General features: G+C 46.4%; 1 protein-coding gene across 18 annotated transcripts in view; it reads right to left on the reverse strand.

The window, feature by feature from the left end:
* LOC142590374 (uncharacterized) overlaps window positions 1-22,483 on the reverse strand; it is a 170,640-nt gene that overhangs the window by 103,832 nt on the left and 44,325 nt on the right. For all 18 annotated transcript variants that reach the window (XM_075702458.1, XM_075702449.1, XM_075702452.1 and 15 more), the window contains one exon: window positions 18,835-18,929. In XM_075702458.1, the coding sequence (XP_075558573.1) occupies window positions 18,835-18,929 (95 nt within the window). The remainder of the gene's footprint in view (window positions 1-18,834; window positions 18,930-22,483) is intronic.

Consider the following 22,483-nt stretch of genomic DNA (forward strand, 5'->3'; position numbering starts at 1 on the left):
GTTACCAGGCGAGGACGGGCACGCAAGTGAGCAGAGAAGTGATGAGACGCTTCAGCAGTGTTTCGCTAGAATCAAACAGAAGCAGACATGCTCAAATGAGATGGGAAGTGTCAAATTCAAACAGGAAAAGGAGCTATTTTATCGGTGCTACATGGAGACGAACGTACGGTCAGCGCGTAAGCTCGTCGTGCCGAGGTGCCGTCGAAACGCTGTATTAAAAAACCACACGACGGTATAATGCCTGTTCACTCAGCCACTCCGAAGACTAAGGATTACATTTCTGAAGAATTCTATTGGCCGTGCATCACGGCCGATGTGAAAAGGTTAGTCGCTTCTTGCGATATTTATCGGCGCACAGTTCCAAAGCGCAGAGTGCCACACGTTCCACTTGGAAGGATGCACGTAATGCCGGGTACTATCAGGAATTCATCCCGAAGTACTCTGAAATCAGTGCTCCCCTTACGGAATTAACCCGGAAGGGAGAGAGCAACTGTGTCAAATTGATACCAGCTTGCGAAGGAGCGTTTCGGCAACCCTAACGACAGATCCACAAGGACCGAATAATGCAACTCCCGAATTTAAATCAGCCCTTCATCTTCCACAGAGATGCATCGGACACGGGTCTGAGTATGGTGCCCATGCAAACCTGCGAGAACGAACTCCTCGCCGTAGCTTATGCCAGACGAAAGCTACTTCCTCTGGAGGCCACCTATAGCACAGTGGAGCGCGAGCGTTTAGCGTGGGTCGGAGGGGGGGGGGTGCGAAAATTCTCCATGTACTTGCATGGCATTCATTTTTTCGTCCAAACCGACCTCGCACCGTTCAGCGACATCTGACGAGCGAAACTATTGAACGGTCGGGTACTTCAATGGAGCTTACTGCTTCAGGAGCAATAGTTGAACTCCGCCCACATTAATGTAAGCAAGAATGTGGGAGCCAATTATTTGAGTCGATTATAGGGTTTTTCTGCAGTTGAAGGCCTTTATGTTGTATACATAGACATGTATATTTTGTTTGTTTAACTTAATTTTGGTGTAGTACGCATATTGTATTGTGTGCTTAGGGTTTTGTATACATGGAACGGTGCTTCTGCTCTTCTTTTTCGAAAATGCCGCTTGTGAAAGCGAATATGATTTATCATATTCTGAATGGGGGTGGGGGGCAGTTGTAACGGCGTGGCATTATTCCGTTCGGCGAAGCGTCGAACAACGGGCGCCAAAACGCCGTAGGAATAGTAACCGACGAGCAGCACGGTTATTGACTGCCACTCGAGCAAGCAGCCAAAAGAAGTCACGCGAAGGTTTTGAGGAATTTTTTTGTTAGCACGACTATGACGCCCCAACGGCTTTTTGCAGGAACCCCTGTGTATTCTCTGCCTCGCACGTGCATGAGAAGCTTGCAACGAAGGTAGGGGTGCGAATGCTCCGAAATATGTGGCGTCTGTACAATCCTGTGTCCACAAATTGTTGAGAGTGTATGTGTGCCAACAGCACCGTGTCACTGGCTGCCATCGTTTGTCCTGTGTTAGTGAACGAACAATAGAGGCCCGCCATGGACTCAATGGTGTGCGTCTGTGGTGCAGTACAAGTGGGCGCCTCTAACAGCAGGGGATATCATCCATTCCCTCGCCCCAGATCAAAAGGAGCGCTGTCAAGAACTTGGGATCAGCCGAGATACATTTGGTTAAACTTGATGGGATCGTCACCAATAGATGCCGTTTCGGAACACAGTGACCTTGGGAGAGGAGAAGTTATTTAAACGAAGGTTTTAGACCTAGCTAAGCAGGCTAGAAGATGAGCCTATATACTGCTGAGAAGCGTCAAGGAGCTAGTGTCGTACAGTATCGCCTGGGCCGCCTAGTGTCTAAACTGCAAGTTACTATTTGTCGTAAGAGACGACAAATCAACGTCTGCAACAAAGCTCACGGTAGTTCCCCTCAAGTTAGCTCCGCCTGCTTGAGGGAGGGCGTCAGGCCTTGACTCCTGGGAAACCCTGCCCAGCAATCACATTCACCCCAATGAGATCGGCTTGCCGGCTTTCTTCGGGAAAGCTCTGCCGTCGACTCCACGCTTTATGGACTTGCTGCTGCTGCCCGGCCATGCGTATGCCATCACTTGTTTTCTAATGAACACTGTTTAGTTGACCACCGTTAGATGTGTTTTGTGTAGTGTAAATTTCTATATTTACTGCTACCTTTTCGTTGTATTTATTTTGTCTTCATCATTGATCTAGATTAAAAAATTATGGGGTTTTACGTGCGAAAACCACTTTCTGATGATGAGGCACGCCGTAGGGGGGGACTACGGAAACTTCGAGCACCTGGGATTCTTTAACGTGCACCTCAATTTAAGTACACTGGTGTTTTCGCATTTCGCCCCCATCGAATGGCAGCCGCCGTGACCGGGATTCGATCCCGCGACCTCGTGCTCGTTGATCTTGATTAAGTGCATGTGTTAGTGTTGTACTGTTTTTTTTTGTTTCGTTAAAATGTGTGTCGTTGTGAGCCGATAAATATTTTTTTCTCATTCTCCAGACCCTTACTCCTTAGCTGTGTTCGCTTGTGTACATAACGACCAACTGGCTTATATACCCCGTCTATGACTTTGCTTCCACGGGGAACCGGTGATATGCCGTGACATGCCGCAAATTGGAACCATTCCCTGTAGGTCAGGGTACTAAAAATGGTTAAAATAGAAGGACTATTGTTTGAGGTCTCGTCATTTGAAAACAAGAATAAGCTGCAAACGTGAACTTGAATTAGCACTATCACAGTAAAGAGATCGCGATGATCTTGATTGCGTCTAGACAGACAGCACCTGCCGTCCATCTTGACGCGGCTAAGCTCATTGCGCTTTCCCTGCTTTCCTAGAAGCACAAGAAACCCGAAAAAAACAAGACAGTGAGAGGCGAAATGAAAGGAAAAACGAGCACCCGTGTTCCCTTTTCTTTCTGTTTTGCTTTTACCTGCCAGTGTCTTCTTTTTGCAGTTTTGTTCCAGAAAGCAGCATGTTAGGAAAATACCAACTCGAAGAAGAAGTTATTCTCCTAGAACTAACTTACGTTCACGTTTGTAGCATCACCCGTGTGTCGTACAACACAGGTGGCGTGTGCTGCGCAAAGAAAGCAGGACACTCCAATGGAAGGTGTTTAATGGTTCCACAGGAACCACAGTACATACTCGATGGCTTGTCCAGACGTAATTGCCGTTATAAACGTTCGCGCACGTTCACACAGCCTACTCTTAGCTTGATCAGTTGTACTGACCCGTGACCAAGCAAGCCTCGACCATGACTAAGGTACGGAAATGTTCAGCTTGTGACACGCTGGTCTGGGTGCTCTTCGCGTATGTGGCAACAAACGAGCAGACGAGCCTCATCAAGCTTGTGCAAAATTTCTTGGTTGTCACTGTTGTTATGGGCGAAAGTTTAAGACAATCATCCTGTTAATTTCTGGCGATCCTAAGTTCGAATGTCTTCAGCGGGCAGCAAGAAATACCCCACGTGTTGCAATCTTGTTGGCAGTGCCAGAAATACGGCCCACAAAGCAACAATCGATGTGACTTCGTCGTAGTCTGCTCAGGGCTTCGCAGGAGTCCATACAGATGGCAATGTTCGATCTCGGTTTTTCATCTTGCTTGTTCTTCAGTGCAACATCAATCACTGCTAGCTCCGCAGTTATTGATGAGTCTGGATGGGGTGCTTGAAATATACGTCGTAGGTGAGCCGAAAGAAAAAAGCAAAGTGAGCAAAGTGAGCAAAGAAAGTGAGCAAAAGAAAACTGCAGAGGGGACCATCGGATTTTACAGATAAATCTGTCAATTCTTTCGAGTACATTCAAAAGTTTCGAATAGGTATGACTGAGCCAATAGGAATACGGACGAAATAGGCATAACACAAACAGGCATCAGTTTATTAAAGAATACACATTTGCTGATGTCTTACGGAGGCGTGACTGAAGCGGCATGTTCAGAACGGCCAGCAATGGTTATAAATGATGCTGCCATTTTTCCCACGCGACAAAATGGGAGGTTGGTGAACCTAAAAAGGAACGATTGGCCATTCAATGCGCAGTGCAGAAGCTCGATGTGGCATAGGGCGCTCTGCCCCCCTTGTAGCGTCAGGGTTATCCGATGTGCTTCTGTATGTATGCAACAGACTGCACCTTATAGGTACTCCATACATGTAATTCACTTGGGCCCTCAGAAAAAGAACACGTTCAGGAATGGTATCCTGTTTATCATGTCTGAAAGAACAGTTGAGTGGTACACCTGCACAACCGTTCTAGTCAAGGCGGTCAAATATTTAAGGAAGGTTTGCTATTTCCGCTGTACAAATTTAACTGCAGGACGTCAAGGAAACGATAATCCAGGATGGATGCTAAATAGCGGTGTTTTAAACACCCAGAATATATCAGCGTCTGGAGTACAGTCGGCTCATGGTTCATCAAGCGCGATGTTAAGGGTGATTTGCTATTTCATCCGACTTAGCGTGACTTGCGTGCGAGTTATATCTGCAGGCTAACTTCACTCAAGTACTACAATGTTGCATTGAGGGCTCACTGCAGTCCTACGCGACGCCGAGGGCCAATGTGCGAAGGAGTTTTTATACACAGAGCTACATCATCACCTTAGATAGCTGTCAAAGCCATCACTTTCCTGAGGGAAGCGATATTTGGCACGGCGGGGAGCAGGCTGATAAACAGAAGCGGCGATGAAACCCTGTGTTGCGGGAGCCCTCACTTCACAGTGCGGGATTCATTTGCTATTCTTTCGACATGCCCTTTCGTCTGGCGCTCCGACGAAAGTACATGCACAACCGTGCACTAAACGGAGCAAATGACGCGAGGTAACCCCGGTCGCAAGAGGTCAATAATTACTTTACGCGAGGCCGAGTCGATACCTCGCTGCATTTCCAGGGATAGCATGAATGCGGAGTGCTAGTTTTCTCTAGTAATTTCCACCGCTGACACAAGGTATGCAATGCTCCTCAGCCTGGAATGGCGGAGTTGAAAGCCACTCACAACATCGAGAGACAAAATTGAGCTTCTCGAGCCTGCAATATACGCGAAAAGGGCCATTCGTTCTGTTACCTTGATTAAATTAGAAGATAGGGATGTTTACCGCCAGGACGCGGCGTTTTGCAGGGCTTCCGGCTTCTAAACTTGTTATTACCACGCATGATTTCGATTCTGGAGAGTTTACACAAGTTTTCCACGCTTTACTATATCCGTAGAATACACGGTCATGCAGCGGTGGCGTAGAGGTAGAACACCCGCCTCGCGTGCAAGAGGTCCGTGGTTCGAATCCCGGTGCCGGCAATTTTCCACCGGATTAGAAAAAAAAATCCGTGTGTTGATAAAAATTGCACAAACAGGCCTGGAGTGTGGTCTGATCCCGGTGACCAGAACCGGTAACGCACTCCCTCACCAGAGCAGGATTGGCCAACCTGGTGCAGTACTTGGCCACAAACTCCTATATGAACACAACAATCAAACCCCGGCCCCCCAGTCCCCAGCAGCTGCGAATCAACTGACCACGGTGGCGGTCAGACCTGCGACGCAGCAGATGGTGCTAAGAATCACTGGCTCCGGACAGGCCGCCATTGGAATATGAACCTGGCAACGTTTAACGCTAGAACGTTATCTAGTGAGGCAAGTCTAGAAGTGCTATAGGAGGAATTAGAGGGCAGCAAATGGGATATAATAGGGCTCAGTGAAGTTAGGAGGCCAAAGAAGCATATACAGTGCTAAAAAGCGGGCACGTCCTGTGCTACCAGGGCTTAGCGGAGAGAAGAGAACTAGGAGTCGGATTCCTGATTATAAGAATACAGCTGGTAACATACAGGAATTCTATACCATTAACGAGAGGGTGGCAGGTCTTGTTAAACTTAATAAGAGGTACAAAATGAAGATTGTACAGGTCTACATCCAGTCATGTTGACCAGGAAGTCGAAAGCTTTTATGAAGACGTGGAATCGGCGATGGGTAGAGTGAATACTAAATACACTATACTAATGGGCGACTTTAATGCCAAGGTAGGCAAGAAGCCGGCTGGAGACAAGGCAGTGGGGGATTATGGCATAGACACTAAGAATAGCAGGGGAGAGTTATTAGTAGACTTTGCGGAACAGAATAATATGAGGATAATGAATGCCTCCTTCCGCAAGCGGGATAGCCGAAAGTGGACGTGGAGGAGCCTGAACGGCGAGACTAGAAATGAAATAGACTTCATACTCTGCGCTAACCCTGGTATCATACAAGATGTGGACATGCTCGGCAAAGTGCGCTGCAGTGACCACAGGATGGTAAGAACTCGAATTAGCCTAGACCTGAGGAGGGAATGGAAGAAACGGGTACATAAGAAGCCGATCAATGACTTAGCGGTAAGAGGGAAAATAGAGGAATTCCAGATCAAGCTACAGAACAGGTATTCGGCTTTAACTCAGGAAGAGGATCTTAATGTTGAAGCAATGAACGAGAATATTGTGGGCATCATTAAGGAGTGTGCAATGGAAGTCGGTGGTAACTCCGTTAGGCAGAATACCAGTAAAATATCGCAGGAGACGAAAGATCTGATCAAGAAACGCCAATGTATGAAAGTCTCTAACCCTACAGCTAGAATAGAACTGGCAGAACTTTCGAAGTTAATCAACAAGCGTAAGACAGCTGACATAAGGAAGTATAATATGGATAGAATTGAACATGCTCTCAGGAACGGCGGAAGCCTAAGAACAGTGAAGAAGAAACAAGGAATTGGCAAGAATCAGATGTATGCGTTAAGAGACAAAGCCGGCAATATCATTACTATAATGGATGAGATAGTTCAAGTGGCTGAAGAGTTCTATAGATATTTATACAGTACCAGTGGCACCCACAACGATAATGGAAGAGAAAGTAGTCTAGACGAATTCCAAACCCCAAAGGTAACGCCGGAAGAAGTAAAGAAAGCCTTGGGAGATATGCAAAGGGCGAAGGCAGCTGGGGAGGATCAGGTAACAGCAGATTTGTTGAAGGATGGTGGGCAGATTGTTCTAGAGAAACTGGCCACCCTGTATACGCAATGCCTCATGACTTCGATCGTACCGGAATCTTGGAAGAACGCTAACATAATCCTAATCCATAAGAAAGGGGACGCCAAGGACTTGAAAAATTATAGGCCGATCAGCTTACTGTCCGTTGCCTACAAAGTATTTACTAAGGTAATTGCAAATAGAATCAGGAACACCTCAGACTTCTGTCAACCAAAGGACCAGGCAGGATTCCGTAAAGGCTACTCAACAATAGACCATATTCACACTGTCAATCAAGTGATAGAGAAATGTGCAGAATATAACCAACCCTTATATATAGCTTTTATTGATTACGAGAAAGCGTTTGATTCAGTCGAAACCTCAGCAGTCATGGAGGCATTACGGAATCAGGGTGTAGATGAGCCATATGTAAAAATATTGGAAGATATCTATAGCGGCTCCACAGCCACCGTAGTCCTCCATAAAGCAAGCAACAAAATCCCAATAAAGAAAGGCGTCAGGCAGGGAGATACGATCTCTCCAATGCTATTCACAGCGTGTTTACAGGAGGTATTCAGAGACCTGGATAGGGAAGAATTGGGGATAAAAGTTAATGGAGAATACCTTAGTAACTTGCGATTCGCTGATGATATCTCCTTGCTTAGTAACTCAGGGGACCGATCGCAATGCATGCTCACTGACCTGGAGAGGCAAAGCAGAAGTGTGGGCCTAAAAATTAATCTGCAGAAAACTAAAGTAATGTTTAACAGTCTCGGAAGAGAACAGCAATTTACAATAGGCAGCGAGCCACTGGAAGTCGTAAGGGAATACATCTACTTAGGGCAGGTAGTGACGGCGGATCCGGATCATGAGACGGAAATAATCAGAAGAATAAGAATGGGCTGGGGTACGCTTGGCAGGCATTCTCAGATCATGAACAGCAGGTTGCCATTATCCCTCAAGGGAAAGGTGTATAATAGCTGTGTCTTACCAGCACTCACCTACGGGGCAGAAACCTGGAGGCTTACGAAAAGAGTTCTACTCAAATTGAGGACGACGCAACGAGCTATGGAAAGAAGAATGATAGGTGTAACGTTAAGAGATACGAAAAGAGCAGATTGGGTGAGGGAACAAACGCGAGTTAATGATATCTTAGTTGAAATCAAGAAAATAAATGGGCATGGGCAGCACATTTATTGAGGAGGGAAGATAACCGATGGTCATTAAGGGTTACAGACTGGATCCCAAGGGAAAGAAAGCGTAGCAGGGGGCGGCAGAAAGTTAGGTGGGCGGATGAGATTGAGAAGTTTGCAGGGACGGCATGGCCACAATTAGTACATGACCGGGGTTGTTGGAGAAGTATAGGAGAGGCCTTTGCCCTGCAGTGGGCGTAACCAGGCTGATGATGATGAAGATGATGACACGGTCATGAAAAGCCTTTTCAATGCTCCATAGTGCTTGGCACGTCACACTGGCCAAATGTAAGACCCTGGAGTGTTTGGAGGCGCTGAGCGCATATCGCAGCTCCTCAAGTGTGAAGTCTGCTTTGTCCATCTGGATCTGAATAACGGCGTGCGCGTAATAATGCGTAAGTAAGGGCCCTTTCTGTTCAGTCTTTTTCTGAATGGGAATTATGCTGATACCTACGCCACATGTGTGGGTATTTGCTTCGGTATAGGCGACTTCATCGAAGCGTGTGAGTACTGGTTTCAATGGCTGGTGCTGTTAAGTTCTTTAAATGCTTCAATCTGCAACGTTCCCCACTTGAAGTCATCGTCGGGTTTTGTTAGACCGGTCGGTGGCTCGTCCATGCGTGATAAGCCTTGGGCAGGGCGCCTCTAATAGGCACACAGGCCAAGAAATCCGCGCACTCCCTTCTTGTCGGTGGGCTGGGGAAACCTAGTAATGGGAGATATTTTCCGCGTATGAAGATGGACTCCAGATTTGCATATGATGCGGCTCAGGAGCAACAGTAAGCTTATCGTAAGCGAAGTGACACTTTTCCTAGTTCAGAGGAAACCCGCATGAATTGATTGCCAGTGGCAACTGTCCAAGCTGGCTATAGTAATCGACAAAATTTACAGTGAGGGCGACGACGTCATCCATGTAGTCAAGACACGTCCGTCACTTGGATCGTGCTAATGCCAAGTCCATTACGCCTGGAACGTTCCAGGGTTCGAGCATAATTTTGAACGCGTCGAGTCCATCTTCAGTGACGTAGTTTTTTCGCGATTCCTTTCGTCCACTTTCATGGGAGGTTGTACACGCCCTTCTTTTTGATCTTCTTTAGGCGACAACAATTCGTGCTAACGCTTAGGGAATCATACGTTTTTGCTAAACTGCTGGAGACGCCACACGCTCTTAAGCGGCTGGATGTTTGGACGGTCAGCATTTCGTCAACTTATTGCTTTATCGCGTTGACGGAGCAGTCAAACGCTTTTTTTCAGTTATGCGATGCATTGCAATAGTTCTTTATCTAATTTTTATCTAATTGATGAATAGTTCTTGTATTTACGGGGAACACCATTTAGCTGCTGCTGTTTATAAGTTGGGATACTTGGATTGATATTGAACTTTGTTTCGGGAACGATGGTCTTTGAGGCAGATGCGGCAGAACCAGAGAGGGTGAACGCATTGTTGCCTTCCACAGTTTGTTCATTTACTGCAATAGCCACGCCCTTATTGAGCTGTCTGTACACCTGGCTGAAGTATGTGAGCATAACTTGCGCTTTTCCTCTGTGCAATGGAGCGATTGCTCTTGTCACAGAAATTTCATGGTAGAGTAGCTGAAGTTGGTCCCCCTCGGCGATGCGTTCCACGAGTGCGGTTGTTTTGGTGCCGGCAGAAATGAAGGGGCGGGTGCAAGATAGCACAGCGACCTGGTTTTCGAGGAGATTCAAGGAATGCCAACAGAGAGCCTTATACAGCGGTACCGCTTGGTTCCTCGACAGCCTTATCACCTGCGATCTTAAGTCGATGAGTCGATGACTGCACTGTATTTGGTGAGGAAGTCAATGCCGAGTATTAGAACCCGTCAGCTTTGCTGAAGGATAGCAAGGGTTATAAGATAAATCTGTTCACCAACTATAACTCTTGCCTTGCAGGTTCCAGTTAGCGCAATTGGCTATCCTCCTGAAGTCTTTAATTTCTTCAATCTCATGGAGAAGACTCCACCGATAATGTAATTGTCGGCTTCTTTGTCTACAAGAGCGGTAATTTCACAGGAGTGGAGACGCAGTTGGAGTCCGCGGTTCTTTTTCTTGCATTGCGGTAAAGTTAGAGTTGGGTCGCGGCCGCGACCCAACGCCGTCACCTCACTGCCCTATTCTCTTTGTGGCTCGTAGTAAAGTGTTGTCTCGGTTGCATTTTCTTTCCTTCGAGCCATCCTCTGGATCATGGCGTGTCGTTGGTGCACCGTCGAGATGGTTCTTGCGGCGTCGTAGTTGTTAAAGGAGAATCATCTGTATTTCAACGAATAGCAACTGCATTTCTATTGGTTGCTGCTTGAGTTTTCCAAATCAGAGCAGACAGACAGGTCATTGGTTGGGCCAGTGTACTGCTGACATTGCGGTGAAAGGTAGCGTCTTGGCTACGGTGAACGAAATGGTCATCGTGAATTCCTTTGAGTGGCAACAAACTAGACAGCGATCTCACGAGACCACTGGCCTTCCAGAGGACGCAACGCGTTGATGGAGAAACATCGGTGTTCCCCATCACAAAATAGGCATTTGCGGTAGACGTAGACGGCTTTTTCGCAGGATACCATAAAGAGCGGTTGTTGGCGGAGAGCGAAACATCCTTGTTTCGTGGGCCACTGTACCGTAGCAGCTCTGCCGCTGTCCATCGCTCCCGGCTGGAGCTTCAGCTGCAACCTATTCTTCGGGTAACGAGGAAAAGGCGTACGGCGAGCCCATTGACTAATGTAGTAAACTTAAAGAGTGGACACTGCTGTCTGCACCTGGGACCGAATTTTGCTCGGAGCGTACCCAGAGGAATCGGCGAAACGCCGCAGCTTCCAAAATGACCTCCGCAAGCCACCGAATCTTGCAGGCGGTAATTTAATTTTTGCCTTTTTTTACTGGGCACGTTACATGCAACGTGAAGTGTTTTCATGGAGGCGCTTGTGCCGCTGCTTAATTGTTGCGATGGCAGGCGCACAACGCTGTTGTTTAGTTTAGGTTAGTCTTCTTCAAATTCATGTTCGCTGTGTTTCCCTCAGTAACTTAGCGCTACAATCATGCGAACTGTTATTGAGGAAGTAGAACTTGATTGTTTGCTATGGTGTACTAGTTATTCATACCAAAAGCAGTATCGTAAATACATATGTCATGTTCCTTCCATATCAGTCAGCTTGGTGGACAGCCAAGTACACGAAAGTGTCAGAGAATAATTTTTTTCCAGCACGACTGTGAGAAAAGTGTCAGACACATCAAAGCAGAACGAAACTGCGAAATGCAAGTAATGAAGAATACTCGGAAATGAATGGCGTGATGGCAATGAGCTTAACACATGCATAACACACACAAGACGTGTTTCAAGTATTCAGGTAATAAAAAACTGTACAAAAAGGGGAGAATTTATTTACTTCACATGGAATTGTTTTAGAAGGAATAAATATGATGATCTTTCTTGTACGTCTGTGAAGGAGGACGAATAAGGCAAACAAATTATGGGAAGTTTTGCGTAAGAGAATAAAACGGCTCCATAAACAGTTGGTTACGCGTCAGCATGGTTGTCTCTATTGTGCAATCCAGTAAGTCCCTCATTAAACAGATGCAAGATACTGCCGTCGAAGGCAAATAAGCACTTTCACTTTGCTGACGGTTTTCACGTGCAATCTTCGAAGTTTTTATTTCTCTTATAATATTTGGAAACTTGCGCTTGAATATGCATGATGTCCTTGGGCTGTAGAGTATCTTCCTATTTAGGAAGGAATAGTGGAGTTTTCTGCAGTACATAGAATGACAGGCAGAAGGCACGCAATACTGGAGCCTTCGAAGCTTTCGAATGTGGATGCTACGTGCCTTCGTACAATGCATATTGTACGAAGGCACGAATATTATTGTATATTGTTAGAAAGAATGGCTGTCAAGGAAGCAATGTTATAAATGCTAAAGAGCAAAAACTTTCCAGTGTAAGGACTACCTACACGATTCACGATTAAGACAAGAAACCACGTTTTTTTCAGCGCAATGCAAGACAATTAACGCTCGAGCGTTCATAGGATCGTACAGAGGTTCAAAGAGCTCCCATTATTCCCATACTGCAAATAGTGCACGTGTACGACATAGTAAATATCCACATTTTTTTGGTAAACTGGCGCAACATACTTTTTCCGGAAACGGTGCTCGAAACCTTCTTTAAGAATCAACATAAGACCCTCTGCACCGAACGAAATGTTTTGATAGGTCGTATTTCTTAACGAATCATTTGAGTTTTCTTCCTTTTCGAACTTTTTCAGTACCTCAAGCTTGCGACGCAGCCCACACGCTGCCCCGTCTCGGTTAACGATGTAATCACCACTAGTTGCTGAGCATGATAAAAAAGAATACAAAACGAAATTTAACGGTACAAATGGGCAGCAGCTGCTTATGAATTCAAGCACTCCATGCCTCCCTTCTTCAGAAGCTCCAGGGGCTAACGGTGACGCAAGGAAATAGAGATAGAAATAGTATTTAACAACGCACAAGATAACTTCTTGCGGCGTCACCATCAAACGGCGACGAAGCAGTAGTGTCAGACGGTGGAAGAAGAATCCAACAGCGATCCTTGGGCACATTTCACAGATCAACGACGTCGCGAGCCCGGCGATGAGGTCTAACTGTGCTTCAGACCTGCTTGGTCGTACCGCCTCCATAGCTCCATAGCTTGGCCGCAAAATCGCTTGAGTAACCTCTCCAGTCATATACTATGGTACTCCGTGGCGAGCCTCTCCTCCGGTCTGGCTTGTGCGACCAGGCGCCACACTGCTTGAATATGTGGCTGTGGCGTGTTGTTAGTTCATAAAAAAGTAATCAAAGAAACACTGCGTAACTTTTCTGTAAATCGGTAACTAGAATATCCGGAATCTTTTCTTGGCTGGAGAAACATGCGATTTGCCTCATCAGCCACGATGTTGTACGTGTTGTGAACTATTTTATCTGTATAGGGTTTTGCTTGACGAAGTGCAGCTGCTTTGTTATTTGCTAGCATGAATTGAAAAACTTTGTCACATTCGGATCGCTTGGACCCGAAACGCCTAGGCGTCATTCATTATATAATATTCGCGTCAGTCACCGGCATCATCCTCGAGCATTACAAGTCTTCTAGACTGAATTCACTATGGTATGCCAAGGTTAGCCTCATGTATGAAACGCACGGTTTCGTTAAACAATGACATCACTGTATTTTGGTAAACCAGCATGGCACTTATAAGCTTCGTGCTTCGGGATGGTGTTCTAGCCTGGTAAACAATTAATATCGAAAGAGGATCCCATAAAAAGAACGCAACAGACGTTTTGTATGACATAATTTGCGCTAAAACGAGTGAGTGCGTCGTAGAGGATGGAACGAACAGGACCCGAGAACAAAATCTTTTGAAAATTTACTTTCGCGAGATTACTAGTTACCGCCGCAATAAGGGCTCGCATGATCATGCTGCGTGCTTGAACCATGCGCTATATACAAGAAACAGATATCTATACCAGCTCTTACCACTGCCTCGGACCCTCGCGCAGTCAGCAGCTGGGCGCTCGCCCACTCGATAAGTGCGATTCACTCGCACGGTGCGATATCCTGTTCCTACTCACCAAAACTGCTTTATTTGCCAGTGAAAACCTCATCCATCAAAGAACGTAGTCGCGCAATTTATGAAAGGATAACAATTCGAACGTTTGCCAAAGCAAACAGCACAAGTTATTCCGCAGCATCAGGGTACCCACTTTGTTAGGGTAGTCACAGGTTGGCACTATTTGCTGCTTGAACCACAGCTCTCAACTACAGAAACAATGGTGCAGTAAGGTGGCATTCGTGAAAGATATTTTGCAAAGTACACAACTAAACTGCGAAACTTATCGTAGGTTCAAGACGCAAGCAGACATCGCGCTGGGTGTTCAGCTGTCTCAACGCTAGCAGAAACTCTGGCTTTGTCGATCTCAAACACTTCTATATCTATCAGAGAACCGTTTGCCGCGTAGAACATGTGACACCATATTAACAGATCGCGCAAGCACAAAATCAACTACAAGAAACTGCCGCCGAACATGTACCTGGCATACAACATGGAGCGCTCACCCAAACCAGCATCCCAAATGAGCGTAGATGGCGCCTCTTTCCTCGGAACGCAGCGGCGCTCATGAAAAAAAATACGCAGAAACTCCACTGAACTTGTAAAAGTATGCGTAAGCTTTGTGCCACTTGCTCACTTCTTCACCGGCAGGTGTCATTATTATTCTTATCATCATTGATACCACCAGTAAACAACCCCTTTATCAACCCTTAACGGGCCTTATCAACTTTTCAGATACAATCCGACTCTTATCAGCCCTGATCAGTTGTTATCAACCTTATCAGAGTCGATGTGATCTTTATGTGTCGTTATCAACCTTATCACAATTCAAGCGTTATCAATTCTCACCTATCCTTATTGACGTTTTTGGACATGCTCCGACCATTATCCATCCTTCATCATCATCATCATCATCATCATCAGCCTGGTTACGCCCACTGAAGGGCAAAGGCCTCTCCCATACTTCTCCAACAACCCCGGTCATGTACTAATTGTGGCCATGCCGTCCCTGCAAACTTCTTAATCTCATCCGCCCACCTAACTTTCTGCCGCCCCCTGCTACGCTTCCCTTCCCTTGGGATCCAGCCCGTAACCCTTAATGACCATCGGTTATCTTCCCTCCTCATTACATGTCCTGCCCATGCCCATTTCTTTTTCTTGATTTCAACTAAGATGTAATTAACTCGCGTTTGTTCCCTCACCCAATCTGCTCTTTTCTTATCCCTTAACGTTACACCTATCATTCTTCTTTCCATAGCTCGTTGTGTCGTCCTCAATTTGAGTAGAACCCTTTTAGTAAGCCTCCAGGTTTCTGCCCCGTAGGTGAGTACTGGTAAGACACAGCTATTATATACTTTTCTCTTGAGGGATAATGGCAACCTGCTGTTCATGATTTGGGAATGCCTGCCAAACGCACCCCAGCCCATTCTTATTCTTCTGATTATTTCCGTCTCATGATCCGGATCCGCCGTCACTACCTGCCCTAAGTAGATGTATTCCCTTACGACTCCCAGTGCCTCGCTGCCTATTGTAAATTGCTGTTCTCTCCCGAGACTGTTAAGCATTACTTTAGTTTTCTGCAGATTAATTTTTAGACCCACTCTTCTGCTTTGCCTCTCCAGGTCAGTGAGCATGCATTGCAATTGGTCCCCTGAGTTACTAAGCAAGGCAATATCATCAGCGAATCGCAAGTTACTAAGGTATTCTCCATTAACTTTTATCCCCAATTCTTCCCAATCCAGGTCTCTGAATACCTCCTGTAAACACGCTGTGAATAGCATTGGAGATATCGTATCTCCCTGCCTGACGCCTTTCTTTATTGGGATTTTGTTGCTTGCTTTATGGAGGACTACGGTGGCTGTGGAGCCGCTATATATATCTTCCAGTATTTTTACATATGGCTCATCTACACCCTGATTCCGTAATGCCTCCATGGCTGCTGAGGTTTCGACTGAATCAAACGCTTTCTCGTAATCAATGAAAGCTATATATAAGGGTTGGTTATATTCTGCGCATTTCTCTATCACTTGATTGATAGTGTGAATATGGTCTATTGTTGAGTAGCCTTTACGGAATCCTGCCTGGTCCTTTGGTTGACAGAAGTCTAAAGTGTTCCTGATTCTATTTGCAATTACCTTAGTAAATACTTTGTAGGCAACGGACAGTAAGCTGATCGGTCTATAATTTTTCAAGTCTTTGGCGTCCCCTTTCTTATGGATTAGGATTATGTTAGCGTTATTCCAAGATTCCGGTACGCTCGAGGTCATGAGGCATTGCGTATACAGGGTGGCCAGTTTCTCTAGAACAATCTGTCCACCATCCTTCAACAAATCTGCTGTTACCTGATCCTTCCCAGCTGCCTTCCCCCTTTGCATATCTCCTAAGGCTTTCTTTACTTCTTCCGGCGTTACCTTCGGGATTTCGAATTCCTCTATCCATCCTTATCTGTACTTAGAAAGCTTATCGGACTAGATGCGACCATTATCAACCCCCATCGATTCTTATCAACCTTATCAAAATTGATCCGGCCGTTGTAAGCCTTTATCTTCCTTTAACACATTATGCATTCGTGCCCGAAAGTGTCAACCGGGATAAGAATTGTACAACTCCTTGAACAGGCGCGGTGACTTAACGGCTATGGTGTTGCGATGCTATGCACAATGTCGGAGGATCAAATTTTGGCTGCAGTGACTGCATTTCCGTGGGGGAAATGCAAAACCGCCCATGTCCCGTGCACTGGAGGGACGGTAAAGACCCTCTGTTGGTCAAAATTATTCTGGAGTACTCCGCTCCAGCGGACCTCATAATCAGCGCTTGGTTTTGGCTCGCAAAGCTCCAGAATTCATTCATTCATACAGGCCCATATCACTGCTTATCATCTTTATCAGCTGATTGACTGCTCATGTGTCTGTGTTGCGCGACGCGTAGGGCATGAGCCCTCAGAGACCGCTGGCATTTCTGTAGCGAAGCAGCGCCCCATCAGATGGTGTATCCAATGACCACCAAAACACATCATGATTGTGGTGTCTTTGGCAGTAAGTTTTGGCAAAACGGCAATATTCCTCATGTCTCCATGCCTCTATGTCGGCTCTACATGTGGCCCCAGAGATTATTTCCATTTCACTATTACCAAATCATCTAAGAAAGCCTTCATAGAAACTGCTCTCCTTCGACAGTCGTTTTGTGCCACTGGTGCAATACATTCGTATGGTTCAGATATGCTCGCCTTGAGCAAGCACGGTTGTTAAGCCCAGTGGGTAAGACACTCGCATTCGGAGCCTGGCGTGGTAGATTCGAAACTTAACACCGCCAACGTTTTTCCTTTCGATTCTTTTCTTTTTGTTTTTCTTTATGAAACACATCGTCTTACGCGTTAAGACGGCACAAACAGATGGGCAGATTTCCCGGGTGAGATGCCTAAGAATGGTTACGCAATAAAATCTCCATTCATGCTGCATTTCCAGAATTGCAAATAAATTTAGAAGGTCTTCCCAGCTAAGTCAGCGATGGAGAGTATTTGAGGCAGCGGCCTCGACCACAGCTTCTCCCGTTCCCCGGGCACAATATTTCTGATGGTCTCCTGGAAATCGCAGGCGCCTATTGTTTCAGGTTCCGCGTATTTTGATGTCAAAGTGCCATGGTTGTAATATCTGGTCAGCTTTCCCGGTGTAATCACAATGGATGTGGCTGATTGGGACAGGCTCCGATGAGTTGAGTTTCGAATTATTACTGCGAAGTAGTCTTCTTTCACATGTCGCACCAGGAAGCAAACTTTCTTTCTAGCCGATATGTGTGCATCGGTGTGTCAAAAGAAGCAAGTCATTCCTTTAGTGAAGACTGCGGTGTTCGCATTAGGAAGTTACACCTGAGCTTCTAACAGAGCTTTTGTCGCTTCCTTGCGCACGAAGTTCATGAAGGTGCACAAGAGCGTGGTGCGAAACAGGTCCGACGTTGCCCTAGCGCCAACTTCGAAATGGAAATTTCGGTAGCGCAGCTTTCCCTCGCAGCACCAGTTGTTGAACGCCGCTACGTTTTCGTAAGTCTCCAGTTAGCTTTTGGAGTTGTCCAACTATGATGTACGGAGAAACGGTGGCACCGTGGGCTGCTTTAGCACGGCGGCGGCAGGCGAAGCTTGGTCCATCATAGTACCCATTGATATGATCTTGGTTTTTTTTCGTGTTCCTCTGCAGAGGACCGTGCTGCAGGGCAAGCTTTGTGCCCAGACGCTAGCTCTATAGTCGAGGGGGACGTTGACGTGATGTAAAGGGGCGTCCTGTACATGAAAGCAAAATCACCTCCATCAGATGTGATGTTTCGTGATGTTGTATAATTATATCGTGGAAAAACGGCGAGCTCAAAACACTATAACGGCTAAACCTTTCTGCCCAAAAAGCAAGTTGCACTCGGGTAGAACGCTAATAACCAGCACATGCATCGGTCGTCGAAACTCTGATCTCCGGATCAGACGCATATTATACATAGCTGTGTATGCATGGCCCAATGACCCTGCCAGCCTTATCGTCGGCGATCGCGTGAGTTCTAGAATGTGCGCCACTAGTCGAGACGCGCACGCAGTCCGATTAGAAAACAATTATGGGGATTTACGTGGCGAAATCGCGATTTGATTATGAGGCATGTCGTAGTAGGAGACTCCGGAAATTTGGACAAACTGGGGTCTTTAACGCGAACCTAGATCTAAGTAAACGGGTGTTTTCGCATTTCGCCCACATCGAAAAGCGGCCACCGTGGCCGGGATTCCATTCTGCGACCTCGTGCTTAGCAGTCTAAAATCATAGCCACTCAGCAACTTCATGGGGTCTCATTAACCAAGGCTCGATCGGCGACAACATAGGTGACATGTAGAATAAGAGATAACACTCGACAAACTTCCGATTCAGAAAGGCGCAGCGCGTGCAAAGCGATAATATTTAGCATTTGTTATAAATAAACGACAGTCACAATAAAAATGAATTTGTAAGCGTGGCAGCATGAAAGGAAAGTTAAATAAGCAAAGCATATTGTCGCAAAGCAAAAGATAATGCACACAAGAGGTTAACTAACCTGTAAAGCTTTTTTACCAATATCGTTGAGTTGTTCGCTGTCAGTTCCTTCCACTGCCGGTGTATTTGTTGTTGCAGGTCCTTTGCCATGAATTGCTGCGTTAACGAAAAAAAAAGAGGACGAACATATCTCAGAATGGCTATCCATGGTAATGTGCTTAAAATTAAATCAAATAATAGTGCGACATATACATACCGTCGAAAAAAATTATGTGTGAGGCTTGTACTGCAGCACAGACCCTTACTAGTGCCTGTACTTCCCTAAGAACACTGGCGCCAGCTTGCACCGTCACTGCGAAGACAGTGTGCTGCCCCCTAAATGCATGGCGCACTGGTGTAAGCAAACGCTTAGCAACCCGTCGTGTCTTCATGTATCCCTCGTGCGTCTGTCTGGACACCCCGCCCCCTCTAGTGGCACTGCCGAGATGTCCGTGCGTTACATGCGAGACAAAAAGCGGGGTGCGCCGGTGCCTGCGAACACTGTGAATTATTCTTTAGCTTGCAGCTTACCCAGTGGCAGTTACTACGTGACCCAAGTTGGCGACATATTGATTGAAGAGCGGAACATACCCAGTGCATTCATGGTGCCGCTCCCTTAAGCGTTAAGGTACACCTCCCCAAGTGTTCATAGTAAGCCGCACATACAAAGTGCATTTCTGGCATAGCCTGATAATGCGTCGGGTTTCTGCCCTTGAGGAACCCTTGTGACATGGGTTCGATTCTGTTCAGCATGGGATAAATATAAAGGATCGTTTTCATCATTATAGATCGGCACGATCCCCGTGGTACATGCATAGTTACCCAAGTTGGCGTTAAAGACTGTCATTAAAGACTGGCGCACACCTACTGATATATATCCACTGACCCAAGTTGGCATCAAATAGGTTCATCTAAGGCTATCACAGATCGAGTGGCTCATACCCATGGTGCTCCAAGTCGGCCTCGAAGTGTTTCTTCGAGCAGTGGCACTTTCCCTGTCCCGAGTCTACACTGGCCCATGTCGGCGTGAAAGAGGTACGTTGAAGAGCTGCGTGTATGTACGCAATGCCAACATACTCACGGACTTGAACTGGTCTGATGGTTAGCTTCGAACCCTGTTCCCTCAGCAAAACAGCCCGATGCGCTACCCTTTGGACCAGAGATTACAAAGATCCAGGTGGGCGGGAAAGTGGCGCGATACATAGATGCATAAATAGATAGGCAGATACATACAGTGCACACGGAAAGTAAGTGAAGTAACGTAATAACGCTAACGCAATAACAATAGTAGTTTCACCTGCAGGCGAAGTACTGGCAACAGTGGTAAAGTTTGTCTTGGTGCTTGAACTGCGCGCGAGTGCCACTATTGGCCGCGAGACCAAACTACCGCCTTAGCCTAAATAGCTGGTTGTTGGCACGCATTAAAATGTACAGGCGCGGCCACTGTTAGGTGTTAGATGGCCACTGTTAGATGACCGCACTTCGCGAAGCGCCACGGCGGGCGCCGCGCGAAGTCTTGCTGCGCAAGCGCAATCAGTGCCAGGGGCGGAGTTAGCGGCGCGTCATCTGCTACGGCTCCTCCCACTTCGTGCGAGCAGCGAAACCTAGATTGCGAACGTGCTTTGGACTACACAAACCCTGTAGCAATGGTGCTTCAACAGGTAGTATTATAAATCAGTTATTAAAGCACGCAGGCATGCGGCACGCCTAAAATTTTAACTGCGCCTTTTACTTCTAAAAGGTCCTATTTGTCGCAGAGGGTCGATTTCAGAATTCACTTGCTGAGGAAGTCAAACGTCACACGACAAACAATTGAGGCATATTTATGAATCTGTGCTTCAGATTTATTGTATGGTAAACATGAAGAAGCCCAGACCACGGCTGCAGATGAAGCTTAGATGGTCTCCCTCGTTTCCAGCACCATGACTACAGTCTTTTGTATGAGAGCGCGTGTGGCGAAGTGGGAGGGACCGTAGTAAACGCGCAGCAAACTCCGCCTCTGGCGCTGATTGCGGTTGCGCCGTAACACTTCTCGCGGCGCCCGCTTAGTGGTCCGAGGAGCGCGGCCACGCGCGCCGTGTTACCTCTAACAGTGGCCACGCCTGTACATGATGATGCTTCGTAGTGGGTGATTAGGACCGATGGTCTGGTGATAGGACGCGCCAATTGTGCGAACTTCATTCTATACTGTTACGCGCAAAGAGTAAAAGCTTAGGAATTAACTATTTCTATTTAAAAGAGCATTGCATACAGAGACCAAGATGGAAGCAAGCTCGTTCCAAACTCCGATCGCCATCTTCATCTTCCTTTGCACCTCCAATACCAAAGATTTTCACAAAACACGTAGAGTGTTCAAATAATACGTCACTCAAACTGAAACTGTCCTTAAGCGGGTAACTGGTACTCAGCAACACTTCCTTTCTTCTGCCTCTTTCTTGATGTGTTTTATGTGCGTTCGGCTTATGTTCCGCATGCCAAAGAATCTGCATCGCTGTGATTGACAATTAGTTAGCATTGTCATCATGTCACTGCGCACGATCTTATTTTTATCGCAACAACAGTAGTTTACGTTGCTAAGCACGAGGTCACGAGATCAAATTCCGACCACGGTGTAGGCATTTTGACAGGGGGCGATGTGCAAAAAAAATCTCAGAGTCCTTCTACACTATGAAGAAGGATCATATGCGGGCCCCTAATAGCGAACTGACCTCCGCCACGAGTCGGCCCGGCATTGCACTATCTTCGCCATCGGCCCACATATGGGTAGTGCTTAACGCCTGCTTCTCCGCAGCGTGTCGGCCCGGCATCGCACTATCTTCGGCATCGTCCCCGGTATAGGGAGTGCTTAACACCTGGTTCACCTCTGCCGTGGGTTGGGCCGGCGTTGAACTATCTTCGGAATTGGCCCATGTATGGGGAGTGCTTAACGCCTGCTTCCCCCTCGCCGTGGGTCGGTCCGCCATTGCACTGTCTCCGGGATCGGCTCACGTATGGGGAGTTTTTCTTGCTTACCGCAATGACACGAAAATTTCCTTGGATGGTAGACGTATACAGCTTCGCCGTAAAATGTTCATGTACATACAATAGGTATACGCCAAAGAACCCCAGGGCGCCAATAATAAGCCGGAGTCCTCCACTATGGCGTGCCTCGTAATCAGATCATGCTCTTGGCACATAAAACGCCATTATTTTAGCGACGGCATAGCGTTAAAGAGAAAATCTGTTTTTGTATTGTTGTACTTCCAACCAAAATTGTGTTGTTATGCTTAGTTCTCCAAATACTGGCTGTTACCCTCCGTCAGAATAATAACAACACTAATGGACGAATTGTAATTGTCGCCCGCATTATAGTGTTATTGTATCCAGCGTGTAGAAATCCCGTCTCTAGACACTCTTCAAAACCGACAAAACCGAAAGATTGTTTAAAATCGCCAGTTTTCAGAAAACTATGACGTTCACATCTGTGTAGCTCAGGAATGAAAAGCAATATCACAGTTTTGTAAATGGCATCTGTTAGTGCATTTACAGCGGAAAAAAATTGTTTTATTATAGATGGCTATCGAGAAGACCACCAAGTCGTGACTAGAATGTTTGCACAGCCCTTGTACACATTGTAACAGATTCACGACAAATATGATTTGACATATCAGATTTGTCCGCGTGGATGCTCT

The sequence above is a fragment of the Dermacentor variabilis genome, chromosome 8 (assembly GCF_050947875.1).
Source record: "Dermacentor variabilis isolate Ectoservices chromosome 8, ASM5094787v1, whole genome shotgun sequence".
Lineage (NCBI taxonomy): Eukaryota > Metazoa > Arthropoda > Arachnida > Ixodida > Ixodidae > Dermacentor > Dermacentor variabilis.